The sequence below is a fragment of the Quercus lobata genome, chromosome 5 (assembly GCF_001633185.2).
Source record: "Quercus lobata isolate SW786 chromosome 5, ValleyOak3.0 Primary Assembly, whole genome shotgun sequence".
NCBI classification, from domain to species: Eukaryota; Viridiplantae; Streptophyta; class Magnoliopsida; order Fagales; family Fagaceae; genus Quercus; species Quercus lobata.
Genome location: NC_044908.1, coordinates 53,980,768 through 54,001,869, shown reverse-complemented (window position 1 = coordinate 54,001,869; position 21,102 = coordinate 53,980,768). Strand labels below are relative to the sequence as shown.

At 31.9% G+C, this 21,102-nt stretch overlaps 1 protein-coding gene across 2 annotated transcripts; it reads right to left on the bottom strand.

Moving 5' to 3' along the window:
• Positions 1-3,771: 3,771 nt before the first annotated feature.
• LOC115991651 lies at positions 3,772-8,126 on the bottom strand. 2 transcript variants are annotated; one of them, XM_031115493.1, is made up of 5 exons: positions 8,040-8,126; positions 7,393-7,580; positions 4,667-6,753; positions 4,068-4,339; positions 3,772-3,955 (listed from the first exon to the last, which is right to left on the bottom strand). In XM_031115493.1, exons 3-4 carry the CDS (start codon positions 6,744-6,746, stop codon positions 4,068-4,070), a joined length of 2,352 nt encoding a protein of 783 aa, XP_030971353.1. In that variant the 5' UTR covers positions 6,747-6,753; positions 7,393-7,580; positions 8,040-8,126; the 3' UTR covers positions 3,772-3,955. The 2 variants fall into 2 exon arrangements, with proteins under 2 accessions (XP_030971353.1, XP_030971352.1); XM_031115492.1 differs by having other exon boundaries at positions 4,068-6,753.
• Positions 8,127-21,102: the final 12,976 nt, after the last annotated feature.

Genomic DNA, 21,102 nt, shown 5'->3' with positions numbered 1-21,102 from the left:
TGCCTTTAAAAAAATTGAAAAAATGAAAAAAAAATGCGAAAAAAAAGTGAAATTTTAAAAAGCTATACATAAAAGTTAATAACAAACACTAGTATATATTGACACGAGACATCATGGAGCGCCCTCGAAAATTCTAATAAGAGGAAAAGAGAGGGAGTGAACTTCGCTACTAGCCAGAGGTTGTTTTATGCAGTATCTTTGTACCAATTTTGATTTTGGGTTACAGGTATCAAAGAGAAGAAGCAAAGATTCAAGATTGGGTCAACCTACAGAATGCTAAAGCAGAAGCTCAATCAAGAAAGCTTGAGGTACTTTCTCATGCTTTTGTTTATTTGATCTTTTCCTTTTTTTTTAGTTTTTAAATATGTTGTGACTTACTATTCCAGAAGCTTTAGCCTATGGCCAACATTATTTTTGAATTGAAAATAGCTTTATATACATGAAACGTACACTTCAATAGTTTTTTTTTTTTTTTTTTTTTTCTTTGCAGTAGTTTTCCCATGTTTGCTTCTAGCATAGAGTTGAACTAGTAACTCAGACTTTTGTGGATAGTGTCCATAGATACTATACTCTCCTTTAAGAATTTGACATAGTTAAGGCTGTGGTCTACTATTTTAGAACTAAATGTGATCTTAGTTTATTAATTCACTCGTGCATTTCTGTCAAGTGGCTGAACTATGTTGATTATAGTCGGAACTCGGAAGGCTTTGTCAGACTTATTTTTTACTTTGTCCTTGAGCCACCAGCTGCTATTGGACACAACTCTACCATTTTCTTGACTAAACTACCTATGTTGAGTGTGTTCCCCAAATTCAATATAGTTTTATGGCACATGTTAATAAGCATCATGCGGTGCTTATTAATGTATACTAGTATGGGTCTTACTTGATAAAAAAATTAGATAAATAGAAGAAACAAACATAAAGTTGATCTCACAACCTATGTTGATATTTCTTTCTCCTTATGAAGCTAACCTTATAGCTTATAAGGTTACTAAAAAAGGACATAAAGCCTGTTAACACAACCCTAGTTTTATATTTGCATCACTCTTACAAGTTACAAGAAACACGTAGGAAGCTAGGAGTCACCATGTCCACAGTTACACTTGTAAGCCCATGAGAACATCTAGCTCCTAGAAGTGACAAATGTGGAAATGTTGAAATGACAGATGTTTTAAGACTGTTGTGGCAATACATTCTTTAGAAATTAAATTTTCATGAATGGCAACATAAATTTTTATCACATGTTTGCAGTATTGACAGTATCTTTGGATGGGGGTGTTTACACCCCCAATACTAATGCTCTAATCGCCCAAAACATCTAGGCTTCAACTTTTTGTTTGTGGCTGTAATTGCTATTTCACAACCTAAGACAGCAAAAACCTACTTCATCCGGATTTATATACTTAAAAAAATTTGCAACCTCTGAATAGTAAGGTTGTAATCGCTATTTCACAACCTAAGACAGCAAAAACCCACTTCATCCGGATTTATATACTTAAAAAAATTTGCAACCTCTGAATAGTAAGGTTGCATGTATACAGCCTTACTATTCAATAAAACATACAGTTATACTGGGAAGGGAATTGTACTGTCAGAGGTTATATAGTTATTTGATGTAAAGTAAAGCTTTGTACTGTCAGAGGTTATATAGTTATTTGATGTAAAGTAAAGCTTTGTAAAAGAAAATAAGAAAATTGACTCCTTCAAAGAAATGAGACCAATGTTTCTCGAATTTTTATATATATTATTGTGGACTTTTATGGATGTCCTGTTGAAGATTGATCCTCTCTGTGTGGTGTGGAATTTTATTTTATTTTTATTTTTTTTGGATTTACAAGGGATTTGGTGAGTTGTTGGCACTTTAAACAAATGAGGGGGAAAAATGACAATTAAAAAAAAAAAAAAAAAAAAACTACATTAAAACTCGAGTCTTACCGACTCAATTACCACTAGGATAATAATTTTAAAAAATTATTAACAGTAGAAATCGAGACTGTGAAGCTCGAGTTCCACGAAACAAATTTGAGTGTTTAACACTCAAGTTCCATTGTTTTAAAAAATAAAAAATAGATAATCAGAATTATTAAAAAAAATTACATAAGAAGTGTTTGGTTTCTCGAGTTCTACTTGGGAAAATAAAACAATAGAACTCGAGTCTAAGAGACTCGATTTCTGCTGGGTTGAGCGAGAGTTTGTCGAGAGAGATGAAAGACTGAAGAGAGAGGAGATATTTTTTATTTATTTGGGAAGAGAGAGACAATAAAATATTATATTTCAGTTTTGCACACTTAGCTACCGTAATTCCTATTTTTGAAGGACAGGGCCAGAATCATCAAGAAGATACTGGATAAAGGATTCTGGAAGTTCATGGATTCGGATTTTAATGGAAACAAACTTAAATTTTGGGTACCATTCCTGAATCTGGCATCAGTTCACTTCTTCTTCCTTCACTTTGAATTGAATAGATGGTTGTTTCTCTACAATAAGTAGGCCATCTATTCAATTTTGCTACCTGTAACATGAAAATCAAACGAATGATAAATAACTAGGTATCGTGTAGCTAATAAACTGTTATGAATTTATTGACCTGTACTGAAACCCACGAAGCTAGAAAAAGAAGACTCATGTAAAACTACAATAAAGTTCATATAAATACAGGTACCAAATATGTTTCTCCAACAAAAAAAATCACATCTTTTGACCAAGTTATTGCAGAAATCCCTGCTCAAGATGTTCAATTGAGAGAGATCCTTTGTTCAGAGTACAAATAACTGAGGTTAAATGATACAACCAATGTCATAGTTATAAAAAACACCAAAAAAAAAAATATATATATATATATATAACTACGAGGATTACTGCAATCTTGCAAAGAATGAGAACGTAACAAAAGAGCTTGGAAATCAATCAATTGCTTAGCCTATTCCTCATTCATGACTACTGACATCTTGCTATTTCTTATATGGGTTAGACTTAATCAACTGGAGAAACAAAATTCAAGTCTCAAGAAATTTTAAGTCATTCAATAAAAAGAAAGCAACCTCTATTTTAGAACAAATCCTGGATAACCACGGAGTGAATGGTTGACATTAATACATACTCTCAAAAACCAACATTCTCTTCAGAGATTGAGTGGAACTTCTAGCAAAATAAAGCACCAAAAGTTGCAAATTTGCAAGATTTGGAAGTAGTAAATATTAAAGAGCAAGATAACAGGAAAAAAAAATTGAACATTTTCAGTAGAAATTGGGTGAGTTCTGAACCCAGAAAGTTATGCCACAGAGAATTGTTTTGAGTGATTTTCCCATGAAGCCACAAACACACCTTTTGGATGATACAAATATATATGTAAAAAAAAAAAGCTTCCATATACATGTGAAATTTCTCAACAATAGCTCTACCAACTCTACGCATCAGTGACAAATGCACCATCTTTTAGTTTAAACACGTACATGACACACAACAATCAATCTTTTTTTTTTTCTTTTTTTCATTGATTTTCATCAAAACAGAACCCATTCAGGACTTTCATCAAACCGGTAGTGAGCATGTTCAATTTCAGTACAAAATATTGGAAACCAACCATAAAACAAAGAATAGTTGACAAGATTATTCATATAATTTTTTCGAATACAAAAAATAAAAAGAGGGAAAAAAAACTGACCTTTTTTTGGGTATAAAAATTCTTATTTGACTTCTGAAGAGGTTGAGAAAGATCCAACTACTCCAACAATGCAAAATTTTTAGTTCTCATCATAAATCTTACTGCTCCGACCACAAACTTGAAATAATTACATTGGAGAGAGAATTCAGAATACTGAGATTACAAGTACATTCAAAATAAAACAAAAAATAGTTGTTTTGATACAATGTATTCAATATTAATAAGTAACATAGTCAATAGTACTATAATGTACAACTAAAACGTTAGTCCATGGAACATCATCGCATGCCTGAAAAACATAAAATAACATCGTTAGGAGACAAAATAGTAAATATCAACTAAACATAAAAGCAACTAAAATTATTTAAACAATCTAGACATTATTGAAATGCATCGCGTACCTAGTTTGGAAGATGACCGCTTGTCGAAGAGCCACAAGAATCCGGACATTTTCTACGGTTATGCCCCTCTTCATGACACAATCCACATCTCTGCTTAGGTTGATTCTCCCTCAAATCTGACTCCTCCCTCCTGCATCTCTTTTTTCGCCTAACTCCATCCATCTCATTTCTTATTCTTGATTTCACTGGTCGACCTTTGTCCCGCAACAATTCTGGGTTAGGCAGCCACTTTAAGCCATCAGCATCCCTCCACAATGACTCTGACTTAGGCACTGTAAATCCATGTGAATAGCTGTTAATGGCATTCGCCAAACTATAACACGGGTCAATATATTTGGTCGAATCAATGTGTAGCAACTCACAAACTTTAATTACATGTGAACAAGGAATCTTAATATTTTGCCATTCCCCACACCCACATGTTCTATCCATTAATCGAATTTCATAACTACGGTGTCCCCCTCCAGAGTTGTGGTTATTGTATGATGTAAATACTTGATATATATCATCCTGATTGTTAAATTCCCTCACATGATGTTGTGCAGCTTTGAGCTTATTTGCATGATAAATGGACATGGCATATTCACTCCAACTCTTACCCTCCAAGAGATCATGAGTAATGTCTTTGTGCCGATCATGAAAATATGCGACAAGTTTGGACCAAGTAAACTCAACCATTGCAGCTATAGGCAAGCCACGTGCACCGTTTAGTACACCATTTAAGCACTCGAATATATTGGTTGTCATTGCCCCATAACGTTTTCCACCATCATGTGACTGGGTCCACATGTTCACAGGCTCACTCATTAGATATGTGTGTGGCTTAAAGGGTTTGGGATCACCTCCATTAATGCCAATGGTCAACTTCTTCTTAATGGATTCAATCTCGGCATTCTTAATGGAGTCCATTATGTTATCGAATTTGGCTTCCTGAATAGCATATCCCGCTTTTAAGACTAATGACTTTAGAAAGGGGTCCTGAAAATGTGTGTTAAAGTTGCTAGCGACATATCTAAGGCAATATCGATGAAATACCCTTAATCTTCCATTTTCATCCTTAGGCCAAGTTGCAATAGCATTTTTGATACCCTCATGTTGGTCAGAAATTATGCAAATTCCCTCATCAGGTATCACACCCCCTATCGTCTCCCTGAGGCATTCTAAAAACCATCTCCAACTGGACCCTGACTCAATATCCACAACGGCAAAGGCAAGAGGAAATACCTTGTTGTTAGCATCGGTTGTCATTGCAATCAACAACTTTCCTTGATATTTACCATACAAATGAGTCCCATCAATACTGATCACTGGCTTGCAATATTTGAATCCATCAATGCATGGAGCAAAAGCCCAAAATACATAATGCAATAAACTAGTACCTGCTATGCTCCCAGGTGTGGTATGATAGAAAAACCGGGTACCCGGATCCTGATCAATGTATGCCAATAACAACTTTTGTAACCTTTGATAAGACTCCTCCCAATCCCCAAATATCTTTGCAATAGCCTTTTGTTTTGCATCCCATACCTTATAGTAAGAAAGCTCATGGCCAAACTTCTTGCTCATGTTAGTTCTGAGATCATGAATTGTGGTAGTATGTTTCTTGAGTAAAATCGGAAGAAGTTCTAATGCAACAAAATTAGAATCCATCATTCTACCATCTTTTGGCAACCCAAGGGATATACAAGTGTGAGGACCCACATAAACTGTGACCACCCATTGTCCATGAAATTTAGGTTTCATAAATGCCCCAATATACCATTTGCATGACTCATCCCTGCATTTTGCACACAGTTTCACCTTGGTGGACCTACTGATTATAAAATTTTTGTTTTCCTTAGCCGCGGAAATTGTTAACGCACGCTTCACTGCCTCTTTATTCGCAAAAATCAACCCTTTACTAAAATTCATCCCCTCTTGCCAAGTAGAAACAAATGGAATCTCAACATTTGAAAGATCAACCATATCTTTCCAAGTATTTGCATAGAATGATTGGGCAGGAGGTGTGTATGTAGGGATTGTGTTTGTAACATGCTGGACACCAATATCATCCTCCACATCATTTTCATCACAATCAACCATATCATCGGTGTGAAGATTGGCAGCAATTTCATGGACATCAACATTTTTTTCAAAGTCACTTCGCTCAACCGTCTCTTCATACTCATTTCTATTGTCAAGATCTTCACCGTTAATGACAGTATGATCAACATATTCTTCATCTTCCTCTTCCTCTTCTAGATGTGTAAAAGATTCATCTTGATATCTATGGCCGTCGTTGTTCTCAATCGGTGTTGTTTGTTGCATTTCCTTGCCACCAACTTTTACACGCGGCTCCACACTTATGTACAACTCAATAGCAATTATTTGAGTCATTCTCTCCATCCTGTCAAACATGATCTTCATATGTTTGTCTTCTTCTATTGCCATATACCTGTAATTAATGCGTTCTTGGAGGACTTCATGTGGAGAACGAAAAGTAATTTTAATGTCATGCAAAATAGGGTTCACACGCAGTTCTTCCATAATTATCCTCTTCAAATCATTCAGGGTCTTCAATCTATGATGTAACTGAATATAATAGCACTTGATACCCCGTCCTTTAAATGGCAATCCCTCATTCTCATCATCATTACAAAGCTCTCCACCATAGTATAGATTTATATCAATCACAGTCATTGTGAACCTATTAAAGTCAAGTGTAATATGTTAGCGACAAATATAACACTTTCATTCAACATCAATTACAAAACATTTTATCTACTCAAAGTACAAAAATTACCTATGAAATGCCAACAACACCTTGTTACAACATATGGTATGGTTATGAGATTATGTTCCAACATCTCAAGCAAATTTGCATATACTCACCCCACATCACACGTAAAAACACTCATTATCCATTTCATACCCATTACAAATTCCAAATCATTCTAAGATCAAAACCCATTCAAATCTTAAACAAAAATATTTTCAAAAAGGTAATGATAAAACACCTAGCAATACTATCCAATTCATACCCAATACAAAATTCCAAATCCTTCTAAGGCCATGATAAAAACTCATTCATGATAAAAATTTAATAATACTAAATAAATATCTTAAATAAGTAATGATAAAAACCTAGCAAATAAATAATCACAATATTTACGCAAACAAAACTAAATAAATATTCACAATATTTAGAATAATATCTTAAATAAGTTATGATAAAAACCTAGCAAATAAAAAATCACAATATCTATATACTAACAAGATTGTTAGAAGTTTTAACCCACACTCCAAAAATAAATAAAACCCGAGTGCAAAATTGTAAAACCCTTACCTAAGATGTAGATTTGTTGAGACTGTGAGAGAGAGTGAGATGAGAGGGTGAGTCTGTGAGTCTGTAAGTGTGGCTGTCTGTGAGTGAGGCTGACAGGATAACCACGGAGTGAATGGTTGACATTAATACATACTCTTCAGAGATTGAGTGGAACTTCTAGCAAAAATAAAGCGCCAAAAGTTGCAAACCTGCAAGATAACAGGAAAAAAAATTTTAAAATTTTCTGTAGAAATTGGGTGAGTTCTGAACCCAGAAAGTAATGCCACAGAGAATTTTTTTTTGTGATTTTCCCATGAAGCCATAACCACACCTTTTGGATAATTTATATAAGTAAAAAAATAAATAAATAAATTTCCATATACATGTGAAATTTCTCAACAATGGCTCTACCAACTCTACCCAAGAGTTACAAATGCACCATATACATGACACACACAACAATTAATCTTAATTTTTTTTTCTGTTCACTTCATTGATTTTATATCAAAACAGAACCCATTCAGGACTTTTATCAAACAGGTAGTGAGCGTGTTCGATTTCAGTACAAAATACTTTAAACCCAACCATAAAACAAAAAATTAGTTGACAAGATTATTCATACAATGTTTTCAAATACCAAAAAAAAAAAAAAAAAAAAAAAAACTGACCTTTGTTTGTTTGGGTGTAAAAATTCTTATTTTTTAGCGTTCTGAAGAGCTTGAGGAAGAAACGGCGCTATGCAGTTTAACTGAGGGTAAATGAAATTCGGGATAGAATGATATTTGTGCCGGGCCTGAGCTAAACATGAGTGTGAACTGGGCTTTATCTGATATTGGGCCTTGCTTTTTAGTCCGAACACACTTTCAGCCTTTAGTCTAAATAGGCTCGAAATACCTTATTGGGCTTAGATTTTATTCTCGGAGCCCAATTTCATTTGTGCTTAAAAATGTATTGATCAAAGATAACGTATAGAGCGTTTTTTTTCTTTTTTTCTTTTTTTTTTTTAAGTTTCAACTCCGCTTTTGATAATAACTCTTTATCATCAGATCAAAACACCAATCAGTTTTTGATGTAAACAGGGATTGAACTCAAAATCTCTTATTCAACTATCAAATATTTTACCAGTTAAACTAACTGAAACCTACGAGATAATGCCTAGAGCTAGATATTCTAATCTTTAGCATGATTTTCATGTGCATGATAATTTACTAAGATGATTAGACAAAGGAACTGTTTTAGCAAACAAACGAAATAGGTCTCATTTGTTATAGCTTCACTTTCATGATTGAGTGAAATCATTCTTAAATTTTTTGTTTATACATGTGGATATGTGCATTGAATAATATATGAAGTACCTAATAGGATTATTGAAAATTGAAAGACAAGCAAACAGGTTGTAATTAAGTCCTAGTACTAAGTACTAACACAAGTGCCACCATTTCGTGATTTTTCATGGTTGAGTGGGACTCACATTCATCACACCTAATCAAACTAATGTGGGAAATTATATTATGAAATTGGTTTATATAGCTTCAGTTCTCCTTGTTATGTATGATTCTTATAGGTCAACATGGTTGTGAGAGAGGTACTCTGTATAAGGGAAAAATCTTAGGTAGTCTCAGAGTATAGTGAAATAATGTTTCCTTCTCTTACATTCATGGTGGACCTTACTTTGAATTTAATGAATACACCCCACTATGAATATGAGAGGAAGAAGTATCATTCTCTATACTCCTGAAATACCTAAGAATCACTCCTATATAAGATAGTGTGATAAGATACTTTCTCTTAAGTGAGTTATGTAGTGTTGCAAGAGCTCACAATACATTAGTGTCTAAATTTACCTACATTTACCATACATTGATAATAAGACAGTAGGTGGACATAGATTAGGGCTTGTAACAATTTCAATGTGTGTCCATGTAACCTTGGAGGAGTATGATGAGGTTCAAAAGGAATTTTTTTTTTTTTTTTTTTTTTTTAGAATACTAAGTATTTTAACACACACACGAGAAGAGGAGAGAATGTCTTAAAAAAACTAACAATGAGAGGTTTAACCACCATCCCCGCACCCCCCCCCCCAAAAAAATCATTTTTTTATAAATTAAAAAAAAATTTGTCAAAAGAATCGAAAAAGTGAGAGGTTTAAGATTTTAAAATTAGATCAGATTCAATTAGAAGTTAGATCATGATGATTTTATAACTAATAAATCCAAGTCTCACCCTGAAAAAAATGAGAGGATCTTTTATATAACTATATATATATATATATTAAAAAAAGTATTCTAAGTCATTTATTCACTTGAAAAATATATATTATAAGTCTCGATCCGAAAGGAGGAGGAAAAGTGCTATAATTCTTCCTTTATAAATAGCATATTCATTCAAATATGTTAAGTATTATAATAAATATATTTACTTTTATCAAGCCTGGGATTCTAAAATTAAATAAATAGTTTAGTTCTTTTTTTTATCAATAATTATAATAATAATGCAGGTGATTTTTTTTAAGCCAAAAAAAAAAAAAAAATGGTCAAGACTATTTTAGATTCTTGGGTTTGGTTGCTTTTGATCCTTGGGCTTGACTGTTTTTCATTGGTTTTTATCGATTTTGGAACAATTTTTATTTTGGTTGGTTTTTAGTATTGGATCAAACTAGACATTGATTAATTCTTGATTAACCCCATCAAACTGCTGGTCAATTTGGTTGTTTGTTTTTATTTCTTTTCTTTTTCTTTTTTTTGGTTGAAAGAGTTTATTTGTTTTTTAAAACCATGAAAAAGTAGCATTGATAGTAAAGCATACATATCAATAATAAGATGTCATCAAATATTCATATTACAAGCACAATTCAATGAATCCATAAGGTGCATGCTCGGTTGGGAGAGTTTATTTTCGTTAGTTTATTGGACTTAAAAAAATAAACTTAAGTAAATATAGCTCAAGAGAGAGGTAAAGATATAAAAATGTGCAAAAACTAAATAAAACAATTGCTTGATTAGGTGCGACTGGCAAAATATATGACATTGTAAAATTGTGAATAACATGCATTGAGGACCTGAGGTGGATGTATCCAATTTTTTTATAAAGCAAGTTATTAAAGGTTTATGTGAAATGCAGGACCCATGCACTGATGTATGATATACCTCCACATATATAATATATTAGACCCAATACAATGTGAACACATGGTAAATATTAAACACACGTACACACTCTACAGCCCAAGCCAGTTCCAATAATAAATAGACACAATAATTTTGGATTTTGTTTGTTATTAACAAAACAAAATAAAACAAAAACAAAAACAAAAAAGAAAGAAGAAGAAGAAGGGTATAGTACTGTGGATAGAATGTGGATAAATGGCACAAAAAATGAGTGGTAATTAAGAAGCCTGTTTTCAAATGATCATAGCTCTCAATCATATCAAGACAACTGACAAATTCCAATGAGCTTTTTGTCTCATCTATATGAATTTTGTGAAGACAGTAAACTTTGAACAGTATCATTTCATGAGATTCTCTAAACAACTCACGTTATTTTTGTTCTTTACTACAAACACCCCCCCCCCCCCCCTCTCTTCCCAAAAAAAAAAAAAAAAAAATCAGACTCTTTCCTAGTTCCCACTGTCCGTGTATCATGGAAATAGAATAGCCAAAAGAACCTTGTCATTTGAAGAGTTTAATGGCCTGTTTGGATTGAGAGGAAAATGAGGAAGAGTAAAGGGAAGTAAAGTAAAATTAGTTGAAAATAAGCTAATTTTGGACCAATTATACTCTACTCTTCCTCCTTCCCCTCAATCCAAATGGACCATAAATATGGAAATCTATTATAGATAGTCATGAAATAGTATATATATGTGTACTATAAGGGCACCTAGGCATGTACTAGTCTTCTTTATTTTCTTTTTTCTCATGATTTCCATGAAACATTGTGCATTAAGCATCCGTTTGGATACACGTCCACGTCCGTCCAAACGGACCATAAATATGGAAATCTATTGTAGATAGTCATGAAGTAGTATATATATGTGTACTATAAGGGCACCTAGGCATGTACTAGTCTTCTTTATTTTCTTTTTTCTCATGATTTCCATGAAACATTGTGCATTAAGTATCCGTTTGGATGCATGTCCACGTCCCTGCGTTTTTACGTTTCATGTTTTTTTATTTTATTTTATTTTATTTTATTTTTTTTGAGAAGAGCATTAACTGAATTCCAGTGGGTCCCATGAATAGTGCACAGGACCCACAAACCTCTTTTTTAAACAAAACTTTCATTAAAAATGGGTTCCACGGCACTATTCACACATTTAAAAATTATTTTGCTACAGTATTTTCAGCTTTCAGTTTTCAGCAAAATAAGCGATATCCAAGTGAACCCTAAGTGATTCTTTATTATTTGGATTCATTCATCTCTCTTCAGTTTATATAAGAGATTTCATTCTGCAACTTTGACATTACCCTTTAAGTAATAAGATGATATATAATATAATCATCCCAAGTGCAATAATGTTTGACCATCACACATGATCCCAGAACTTTAGTTCAAATTATGAGATGTAGAATTAACCTGGTTAGTTTTCAAATTTTGTGATATTTTTTTATGTGTTTTAAACAAGAAGAAGATACCAATATTCCATAGAAATTGTTTACTTTCTGTCAACCAAATTCATAAAAGGACATTTTTGGTTTACAAGTCGTGAAAATTGCACTCTGAATAATCAAGAAAAGGCCCATTAGTGATCCTCACTCACTGAATTGAGTTTTGAATACAATAATAAAACAGGGTAAACTAAAAGCTTACACGAATCACGTTGGTTTTGTAAACTAAAATATGGGGGAACTTCAACATTTCCCCCTAAAAGAGTTACATAAATTCATAACAGTTAATTAGCTAAGCGATGCCTAGTTATTTATCTTTTGTTTGATTTTCATGTTATAGATAGCAAAATTAAATAGATAGCCTCCTTATTGTACACAAACAACCATCTGTTCAATTCAAAATTAAGGAAGAAGAAGTGAACCGATGCCAGATTCAGGAATGGTACTCAAAATTTTATTTCCATTAAAACCCAAATCCATGAACTTCCAGAATTGTTTACTCAGTATTGACTTTTTTGATAGAAATTCACAAGTACCAGAACCACCTAGCCTCAACAATAATATTTTACTTGTCACAAGTATGAGGCACGTAGCTCTTTAGCAAGGATTGCTGAATTCTTATCAAAGGCTAAGTAGACGAAATATTTTTTGTTGAGTCAGACTTTTCAAAGAGAAAGTTCAGTTGCTAAACTGCACATCCCTCTCACTAAGGAGACGAAATAATTGAAACTTTTGACTTTTAAGTTGATTGATATATTCCAAATCTAATTGATATATTAAACTCATCCTTGATATCCTAACCTATTAAGTCCTACATTAAGAGTCCCACATTAATTTCAGCTTGAAAGGTAGTTAAGGTACCTGACATGCCAACTTTGCAATTTATGGATAAAAATCTAAGAGCATTGTTACAAACGTCTTGTTTTATACACATTTACATTCAAGTGAAAAAATAACTGAAATTGTGATTTGAAGTCATGATTTCTAACTTAAAAATCATGATTTATGGAAAGTTTGGATGATTGGCTAGTTTTCCTCCATTCAAAGTTCAAACTATCCATTAAAAGTCACAATTTCAAATATTTTTTCGCTTGTGTGTAAATGTGTGTGCAACAAAGTGCATGTAATAGTTTTTTTCCAAAATCTAAAACTTGTTGTGTGCTTTTGGAGATCCCAACAGCTCGCATATAAATTCTATTTGGTTCTTTTGGCACAAAAGACACCTACAAATGGTCACTCCTTTAATCAAAGGAAATTTATTTTTCATCATTCCAATTTTGTACATGTTTGGACTTTTTTTTTCCTCTACTTTCTTATAGGATGCTTGGATGTGATGTGATAGTTTTTGAAAGTTTAATAATGCATTTTCTAGCATCTTATTATTATTATTATTATTATTATTATTATTATAGTTTTATTTATTTAGTTTGTTAGCCTTTATTTGATTATTAATCTCTTAGTAAAAACATCTTAAATTTAATTAATTTTTAAATTCACATAAGAGTTACATTAAAACTAATTTTATTAGTGCTTAAAATATCAAAAACAATAATTTTACTGCAACAACTCCAAAACATGATTAATGAAGTACCAAAGAAAAGGGGAAGTGCACACATATTTAACCAATTCTACCATATCATGTTTACATTTAATATAGCATTTTTTTTAAAAATCCTAAAACCTAAAGGTTTAGGATTGTAGCAAATTAAGAACTATTTGTTTTGAATACAATATTTAAACAAACACTTAATAAACATAAACATGAATATAAACATTCAATTTTTTTCCAACATAAAAATTTGGTCTAATCACCATTTTGGTCACTAATTTTTACCCAGTGCGTCAAAATGGTCTATAATATTTAAAATGTGTTAGTTTAGGTCATAACCTTCTTATATTATGTTAAAATAGCCGTTGCTGTAAAGAGGTGAATAGAGAAAAGCAAACACACTAACAGTGATATTAAAATATTATTATTAATGCCACTTAGGTTCTCACATAGCTTGCCAAGTAGCCTTTATTATAATTATTATTATTATTATTATAAAATCTCAACTAAACTAAAATCACAAACTTAATAGGGATTGAAATTTTAAAATCTTAACTTAGATAGATCAAATATAATGCATGATTGAATCCTTATAAGCATATAATTGCTTAACTTTATAAAGGACAGCCACGGGGCAAAAAGCCTAGAAAATAAGCACTTTATAAAGGACAGCCACGGGGCAAAAAGCCTAGAAAATAAGCAATTTTAGAGTGTATATTATGATCATCCTCTATGATGTATATGACATTTGTAAAGCAATTAAAACATGTAAAAAAAATTTATATGTCAAAAAATGTGAAATACGATAACATTAAATAAGACACATGTAAGAAAAATATGATTTTCAAATACTAAAATTTGTTTACAATCCAAACACTCAAAAACATATGGCAAAGGAAAAAAAAAAAAAAAAAAGCACCTACTTTATATCTATACTCAATGCCTTTTTGTTTTTTAATAATTAAATTTTTGTAATGTTTTCCCCCCATGAGATGCTACTCAATTCTAATATATCATATATATACCATTTTAAAAGTCCTAAAGGATTAAGAATGTAGAAAATTAAGAAACATTTGTTTTGAATACAATATTTAAATATAAACTGAATAACATAAACATAACATATACATCAGAATTTTTTATAAGCCATATTACAAATTACAACCTCTAATTTTGCCTAAAATTCAATTATGTAACTTTAATTTCATTCATTTAAGTTCTTTAACTTTTTCTTTATTCAATTCAGTTCTCATATCAATGTTGTTAGGTGATCATTGTTACTGCCCAAAACAAAGTAGGTTTTTTAAATTTCTTACATTAAAAATAATCTTAGAATTAATAACAATAAAATTAAATACAGAAGAAAAGAAAAAAAAATATTTTATAAACACCAACCTTCATACACAAATTTTGTATCACAATTCAAGACTCCATAACAAAATGCCATATACAAGTTCTACAAACCCAAACCAAATTTTTATTCTGGTTTTCTCTTACATTTTTTGTCTTGATTTTCTTGAGAATCAATGGGATTAGGGGTGTTAAGGGGCTAAAATGATAGGTTGCTTTGTATTATCTGATCACTGATGCGTAAAATATTTGGACTAAAAATACAAGCGTAAAACGTTTTACTCCCAAAGAGCCTTTACTTTACAATCAACCTAAAAATATCTTAGGTTAACCAGCATTTTCAATTGCAACAAACACCTAAAATTGGGGAAATATTTTCTAGAAATCAATTTTTATCAAAACAAATGCAGTGAAGGTTGTTGATAGAAATTTTTCCTAATTAATTCCTACTAGACCTGTTGAATGTTAGAAAATATTTCGTGATGTTTATTGAAGATTGTTTAAATTTTTACCTGCTCAATGTGATTACAAGTGGATCGAAGCTTATTATCAAGCTTCGATTTGGTTGTTATGAACTTGGATGGATTATGGATCTCTTGATAGTGTCACACTTCTTTTTTTTTTGGCAAAGTTTAGGATGTATAATTTTCTTACATATGTGTTTTTTTTTTTAACCTTATCATCACGATGTAAAATTTTAGTAGTTCTTATTGTAAGTACAAATTTAATTCTAACCTCTTTACCAAGAGTTTTGTAACTTAACTAGTATCGCCTAGTGTTTCCAATAGAGATATCCATGGTCAAATTTTCCCTCCTCCAACCATTAATTAATTTATTTTAAAAAAAAAAATGCTAGCCTTCTCATCTTTAGGATGTACTACTTATGAACTGCCGCCTGTAAATTAAAATTGGTTTACTTGTAGATATTAGGATAAAATGTAAAAAGACCTAGCGTTTGGATCAGTTGCAAATTGATCCATGTGTTATCAATTTTCACTCCGATTGTGGGGTCTCTAATAAAAACGCTAGAAGCTATTCGTTTGGCATTGCATTTTTTAAAACTCCTGTTTGGTAGAGGAGTTTGAGTAATGTTGTTTGTATTTTTTTGAAATATATGTAGGTGAAAAAGTGTGTAAAAATACGTGTAATGTTATTTAAAAACTGAAAACATGTATTTAAGATACTTTACCAAATGGGGCCTTTCACGTTTGCAAAACACAGTGGTGGGTGGCTTTTAAAAAAAACGCAACTATCATAGTCATTTAAGTTTGAAATTCCTAAAATATCCTCACAAATACTAATGCCTTTTTCGCTACCTTGCTATCATCTGTCTCCTCTACACCTTGCCACTATCTAATTCTGCTCGGCTTTGTTGAAGTTTCTTCTCTCTAACTTTTTTTTTCATGAATTGAATATTTTGGGAATGCAAAAATTGGAGCGAAAGCAAAATTATTTTGGTATGGGATGAAGTTGTGGGTGACGCGAAGAAGATGAATTTGGAGAAGCTTGGATGCAGTTGAATGAATTTGTTTAGAAATTACTAAGGTTAGAAGCGGACCATGTGGTTGAGTGTAGAGGATTTCTGTCCAGCTACTCAACAAGTGAAAGAGAAGCTTGTGGTAGTAGGAGATAGATATTGGGAAAGATAAAAATGAGGTAAAAATAAATTACACTATTAAATAGAACTATATTATTGTTGTTGTTGTTGTTGTTGTTATTAAATTTTTTTTATAGGATGTTTTCTTATTATTACATCATTAAATAAAAAATATATATTATTACTTTTATTATTATCATTACAGTATCAACCTGTAAAGTCCTTTTTTTGTAATTTGCTCAAAACAATAATATTAGGGAAACATGTTTTACCAAACACTTAAGTGTAATTTTAAAAAATGTGTTTTCAAAATACTCATTTTAAAAACGCTATTTTTTGAAAACACACTTTTTAAAACAACTTATCCAAACTGACTCAAATTGTATTATTAACCCCTCGAAGGTTTAAGAATCTTTCAAATTAATCCCTCCATCTCAATTTGATTAATTATATAATCATGTGATGTGCACATATTATTTTAATAATTATTTTTTTAATATAGTAAAGTGATCACACCTCACATGCACACCACATGACCATTTTTTGTTACTTATAGGGAAGGAAATTAAGATAGAGGGTTCAATTTGAACAATTATTAAACAACTTGAGTCAATAATACAAGTGGGTTCCAATTAACTCAACAGGTAAAGTCTCTGATAGTTAAATAAGAAATCTGGGGTTCAATCCCCATTTACACCAAAAACCGATTGGTGTCTTAGTTTGATAATAAGAGCTATCATCAAGAGCGGATACCATAGGATGATATTCTCTCCACACAAAAAAAAAAAAAAAAAAGTCAATATTACAAAATTTAGAGTTGGCTCCTCTCTCGCTTCCATAATCTAGAGTTGCCACTAATCCAAAATCCCAAGGGCATTTTGGACTAGATATTATAAATTTTTTATTACCTTTAACTTTCAATAAACACTATTATAAAAATTGCCACTTTATTGTCTCATTAAAAAAAAAAAAAAAAAAAAAAAACCATGCAAAATTACAACGGCTCAAAAAACAAAAAGAGGCTCTCTAACTCTAAGAGCATTAGCATCCGGAATGCAAAAAAAGTTCTATTTTGCATCCTCACACACCACTTTCTCTATTTTACCAACCCATTTTACAACTCACCCTACATCCCAATTTCTATTTTTACATATAACTCATTAAAATAATATAAACTACACAATCAAATAATATAAAAAATTTGTTTCTCTCTCTTCTCTTCTATCTCTCTTCCTTTTTGTCTCTCTCTCTAGTAAACCCACGCAACCCACCTTCCACCAAAACTCAACCACAAACACCAATTCTTCACAACAACCACCACCAGCACATCAAAATCAAGTAACCAATCACCACCAGTACAACAATCAAAACTAACCACCACCACCACCATTGTCAATACCCATCACAAAATTAAACCCCATAACAACAACAACAAAAGCCTTAACCACAACAACCACCACCCCACAACACACCACCATCACCTAGAATCCATCACCACCACTAGAAAAAACTACCAAAATAACAAAGAGGGAGAGAGAGATGAGACATAGAGACCCTGTCAAGCCCACAGCCCTTGCACAACCCACAATAACCACCGAACAACCCATCACTGAAACCCACCATCACCAAGACCCATCATAGTGACCCACCACCAAAACCCAACCACCCATTCAAATTCACCACCAAATCCCAATCTAGCAACCACCAAATCGTCACCCCTGAAATCCAGCCACCATTGAAACCCACCATTAGCGAAACTCACTATCACCAAGACCCCCCACCAAAACCCACCCACAATTCAAATCCACCACCAAAACCAACCCAGCAACCATCGAATCTCCACCCTTGAAACCCAGCCACCACCGATTTGATCCAACCAAAAATGTCTCAAACAAGAAAAGATAGATTAAAGAGAAACGAAGAGAATAGAGAGAAGAAGGAGGAACGAAGAAGAGAGAAATAGAGAGAGTAGAAGGAGAGATGAGAAGAGTGAAATAGAGAGAAGAGGGAGACACAGTGAAAAGTGAAGACAGAGAAAAGGGAGAGTTAGATGAGAGAGTGAAGTGGGAGAGTTAATAAAATATTAGTTTTTAAGTCTACATCCTGTGAACAGTGAGGTTGCGTATATGCAACCTTACTGTAGCATGGGTGGAAAACATTTTGGGTTTACAAACCCAAATGGAGCATGGTTTTAAGGGTTTAGGAGGAAAAATAGCAACTGGGGGGTTTTTACACCCCCCAATACTAGCGCTCTAAGCATGAAGTAGTGCTCCAAACATAACATAAACAAAATATTCGTTATACAAATTTTAATAATACAAATAGTCTCATCACACATGCTACATACAAGCTCGAAGGGTTTTTTTTTTTTTTTTTGGGTTAATGTAAAAAAATTTCATTAATTTCATTCGAGGTTTATGTTTTTATTCAATAATGTTTGTACACTTGTCAATCCCCAATGAAACCAGAAATGTGATGAGACCTAACTTCAAAAAATGAAAACACCCACCAAAATAATCCCTCAGTTCTATTTAAGTGTTTATTTTCCATGATTGGCAAACACATGAATCTTACTAGACAAACATATAAAACACAAACTAAGAAAATGAGAAATTTTAAAATTTTAAAATAAAATAAAATAAAAAGCCTTTAATCATGTGTGTAGTGTGCAATGAGGCTAATATATATTTTATTTACAAACATGTATATAAAAACATACTTCTATAGACTTAACAAAAAAAAAAAAAGGTGAATCTAATTTATATAACTTCATCAAATGAAAATCATTACGTCTATACATGCACATAAGCCAACTTTGCCAACTTAGGTTTTTGGTATAAGAGCATTAGCATCCGGATTTTTAAAAAATTTATCATTTTATCCTTTAAAAAGTTACTTTGCCTATTTTAACATATTATTTTACAACTCATCCAACATCTCTTTTTCTTTTTTTTTCTTTTTTTTTTCATATACAACTCATTAAATAATACTAGCCTCTGAGCACGCACTAACACACATGCTCAAAGCCTTTTCTTTTCTTTTTGGTAAAAGTTAATAATTTGCATCAATTATAATTTGGGATTACTAATTTTCCAATCACAAAAATATCTAGGGTGTGATGAAAAAATTTTCACCCACAAACGCAACACTCATTACACCCCTAGGTTATTTGTTATCTAGAAAATGTAATAATTAAATTATAATTGATGCAAATTATTAACATTTACCCCAAAAAAATAGAAGAGCTTTTAAGCATGCATATGAGGGCGTGCTAAAAGGCTAGTTCATTTTTTGTGTATCTACTAATTTGATAATTAATTGTTTAATTTTAGAAATACTAAAATAATTAGATTTAGAATTTAAATACCGAAAATCAAACTTAATACTTCTACACAATGTGTGTGGTATTAATTTTTTTGTCATTGGGGAAATTTTGTAGTAACTTCTTTTGAACCACATTTGAATCTCATGTTGTTCTCCGTTAACATAAGATAAATATTGAGTTATTTTCTACTATTTAAGTTGAAAATTTTTATTTTGAACCTTCATATTTTATTTTATTTTATTTTCATTTGGCGTTATTTCTCTCCCCCATATACCCAATAAGCTTAGATGCATCTAAATGTCCACCCAATCGTAAATCAAATTGAAGTCAAACCAAACTAAAGTAAAAAAGAAAAGGGAAAGTAATAAAGTAAAGTTTGGGGTGAGTTTACCCATCTAATGAAGCACCTGCAACACTCTTACAAAAGCATTAACATAGAAATGTGTTAAATGTAACCCACTACAACTTTGCAAACCAAATATGAGTACATCCCCAAGGTGTATTACTATTATTATAAAATTAAAATAAAAAGTCTATTAAAACGACAGGAAAGTCTTATTAAAAAATTGTATATATCACCAGCAAATTGAAGTCCATTATTGCTAAGCCTAACCAAAGGTTAACACGCACAAAGAAAAATATGGGAAGTGGGACAGGGTTCACTCACTCATGCATAATCTTATACATCTACTTAAGCCAAGAGAAATTTTTGTCCTATCAAGGGTTTAAGTATCAATTCCAAATTTGTGCACTTGCTGTAACCTTAAGTGTGCTAAACAATAGGATGATTAAAAATAGATGAAAACAATAGTTTAAACCAAAAAAATAATTCATTCAAAAATCAATAAAAATAGATCAAAAGTACAATTGTAAGTAAAAGCTAATGTGGAATTTGAAGCTCTTTTAAAACCTTTCACAGCATATTTGGTTGATTTATATGGAAGTTGGATTGTGGACCCATAATCTTGACAGTGAAACCAACAGAAGGCTTATTTTCCCTTTAGCATCACATCTATACCCTTTGAGGCCTCAAATACTTCAAGTCCTTTGTAGCACCCACCCACATGAATCCTAACATCAAAACTCAAAATACACAACAAAGGTAATCACCATAAATTTGTCTAATTTGACAATAAAATCCCAAAAGCTAATTACACACCAAATACAATAATTTCCACAAATCAGAACCATTTGAGCTAAAAATGAAAACTACAAATCATTCACATATGGAGATGAAGAAATCAGGAATGAAACAAAATTCCCACCAAGCAAAATGCAATATATTAGGAGAAGAGACAAACCAACA

What these genes read in the sequence shown, in the direction of transcription:
- LOC115991651 (XM_031115492.1), bottom strand. Translation starts at nt 6,746, where the DNA reads ATGACTGTGATTGATATAAATCTATACTATGGTGGAGAGCTTTGTAAT.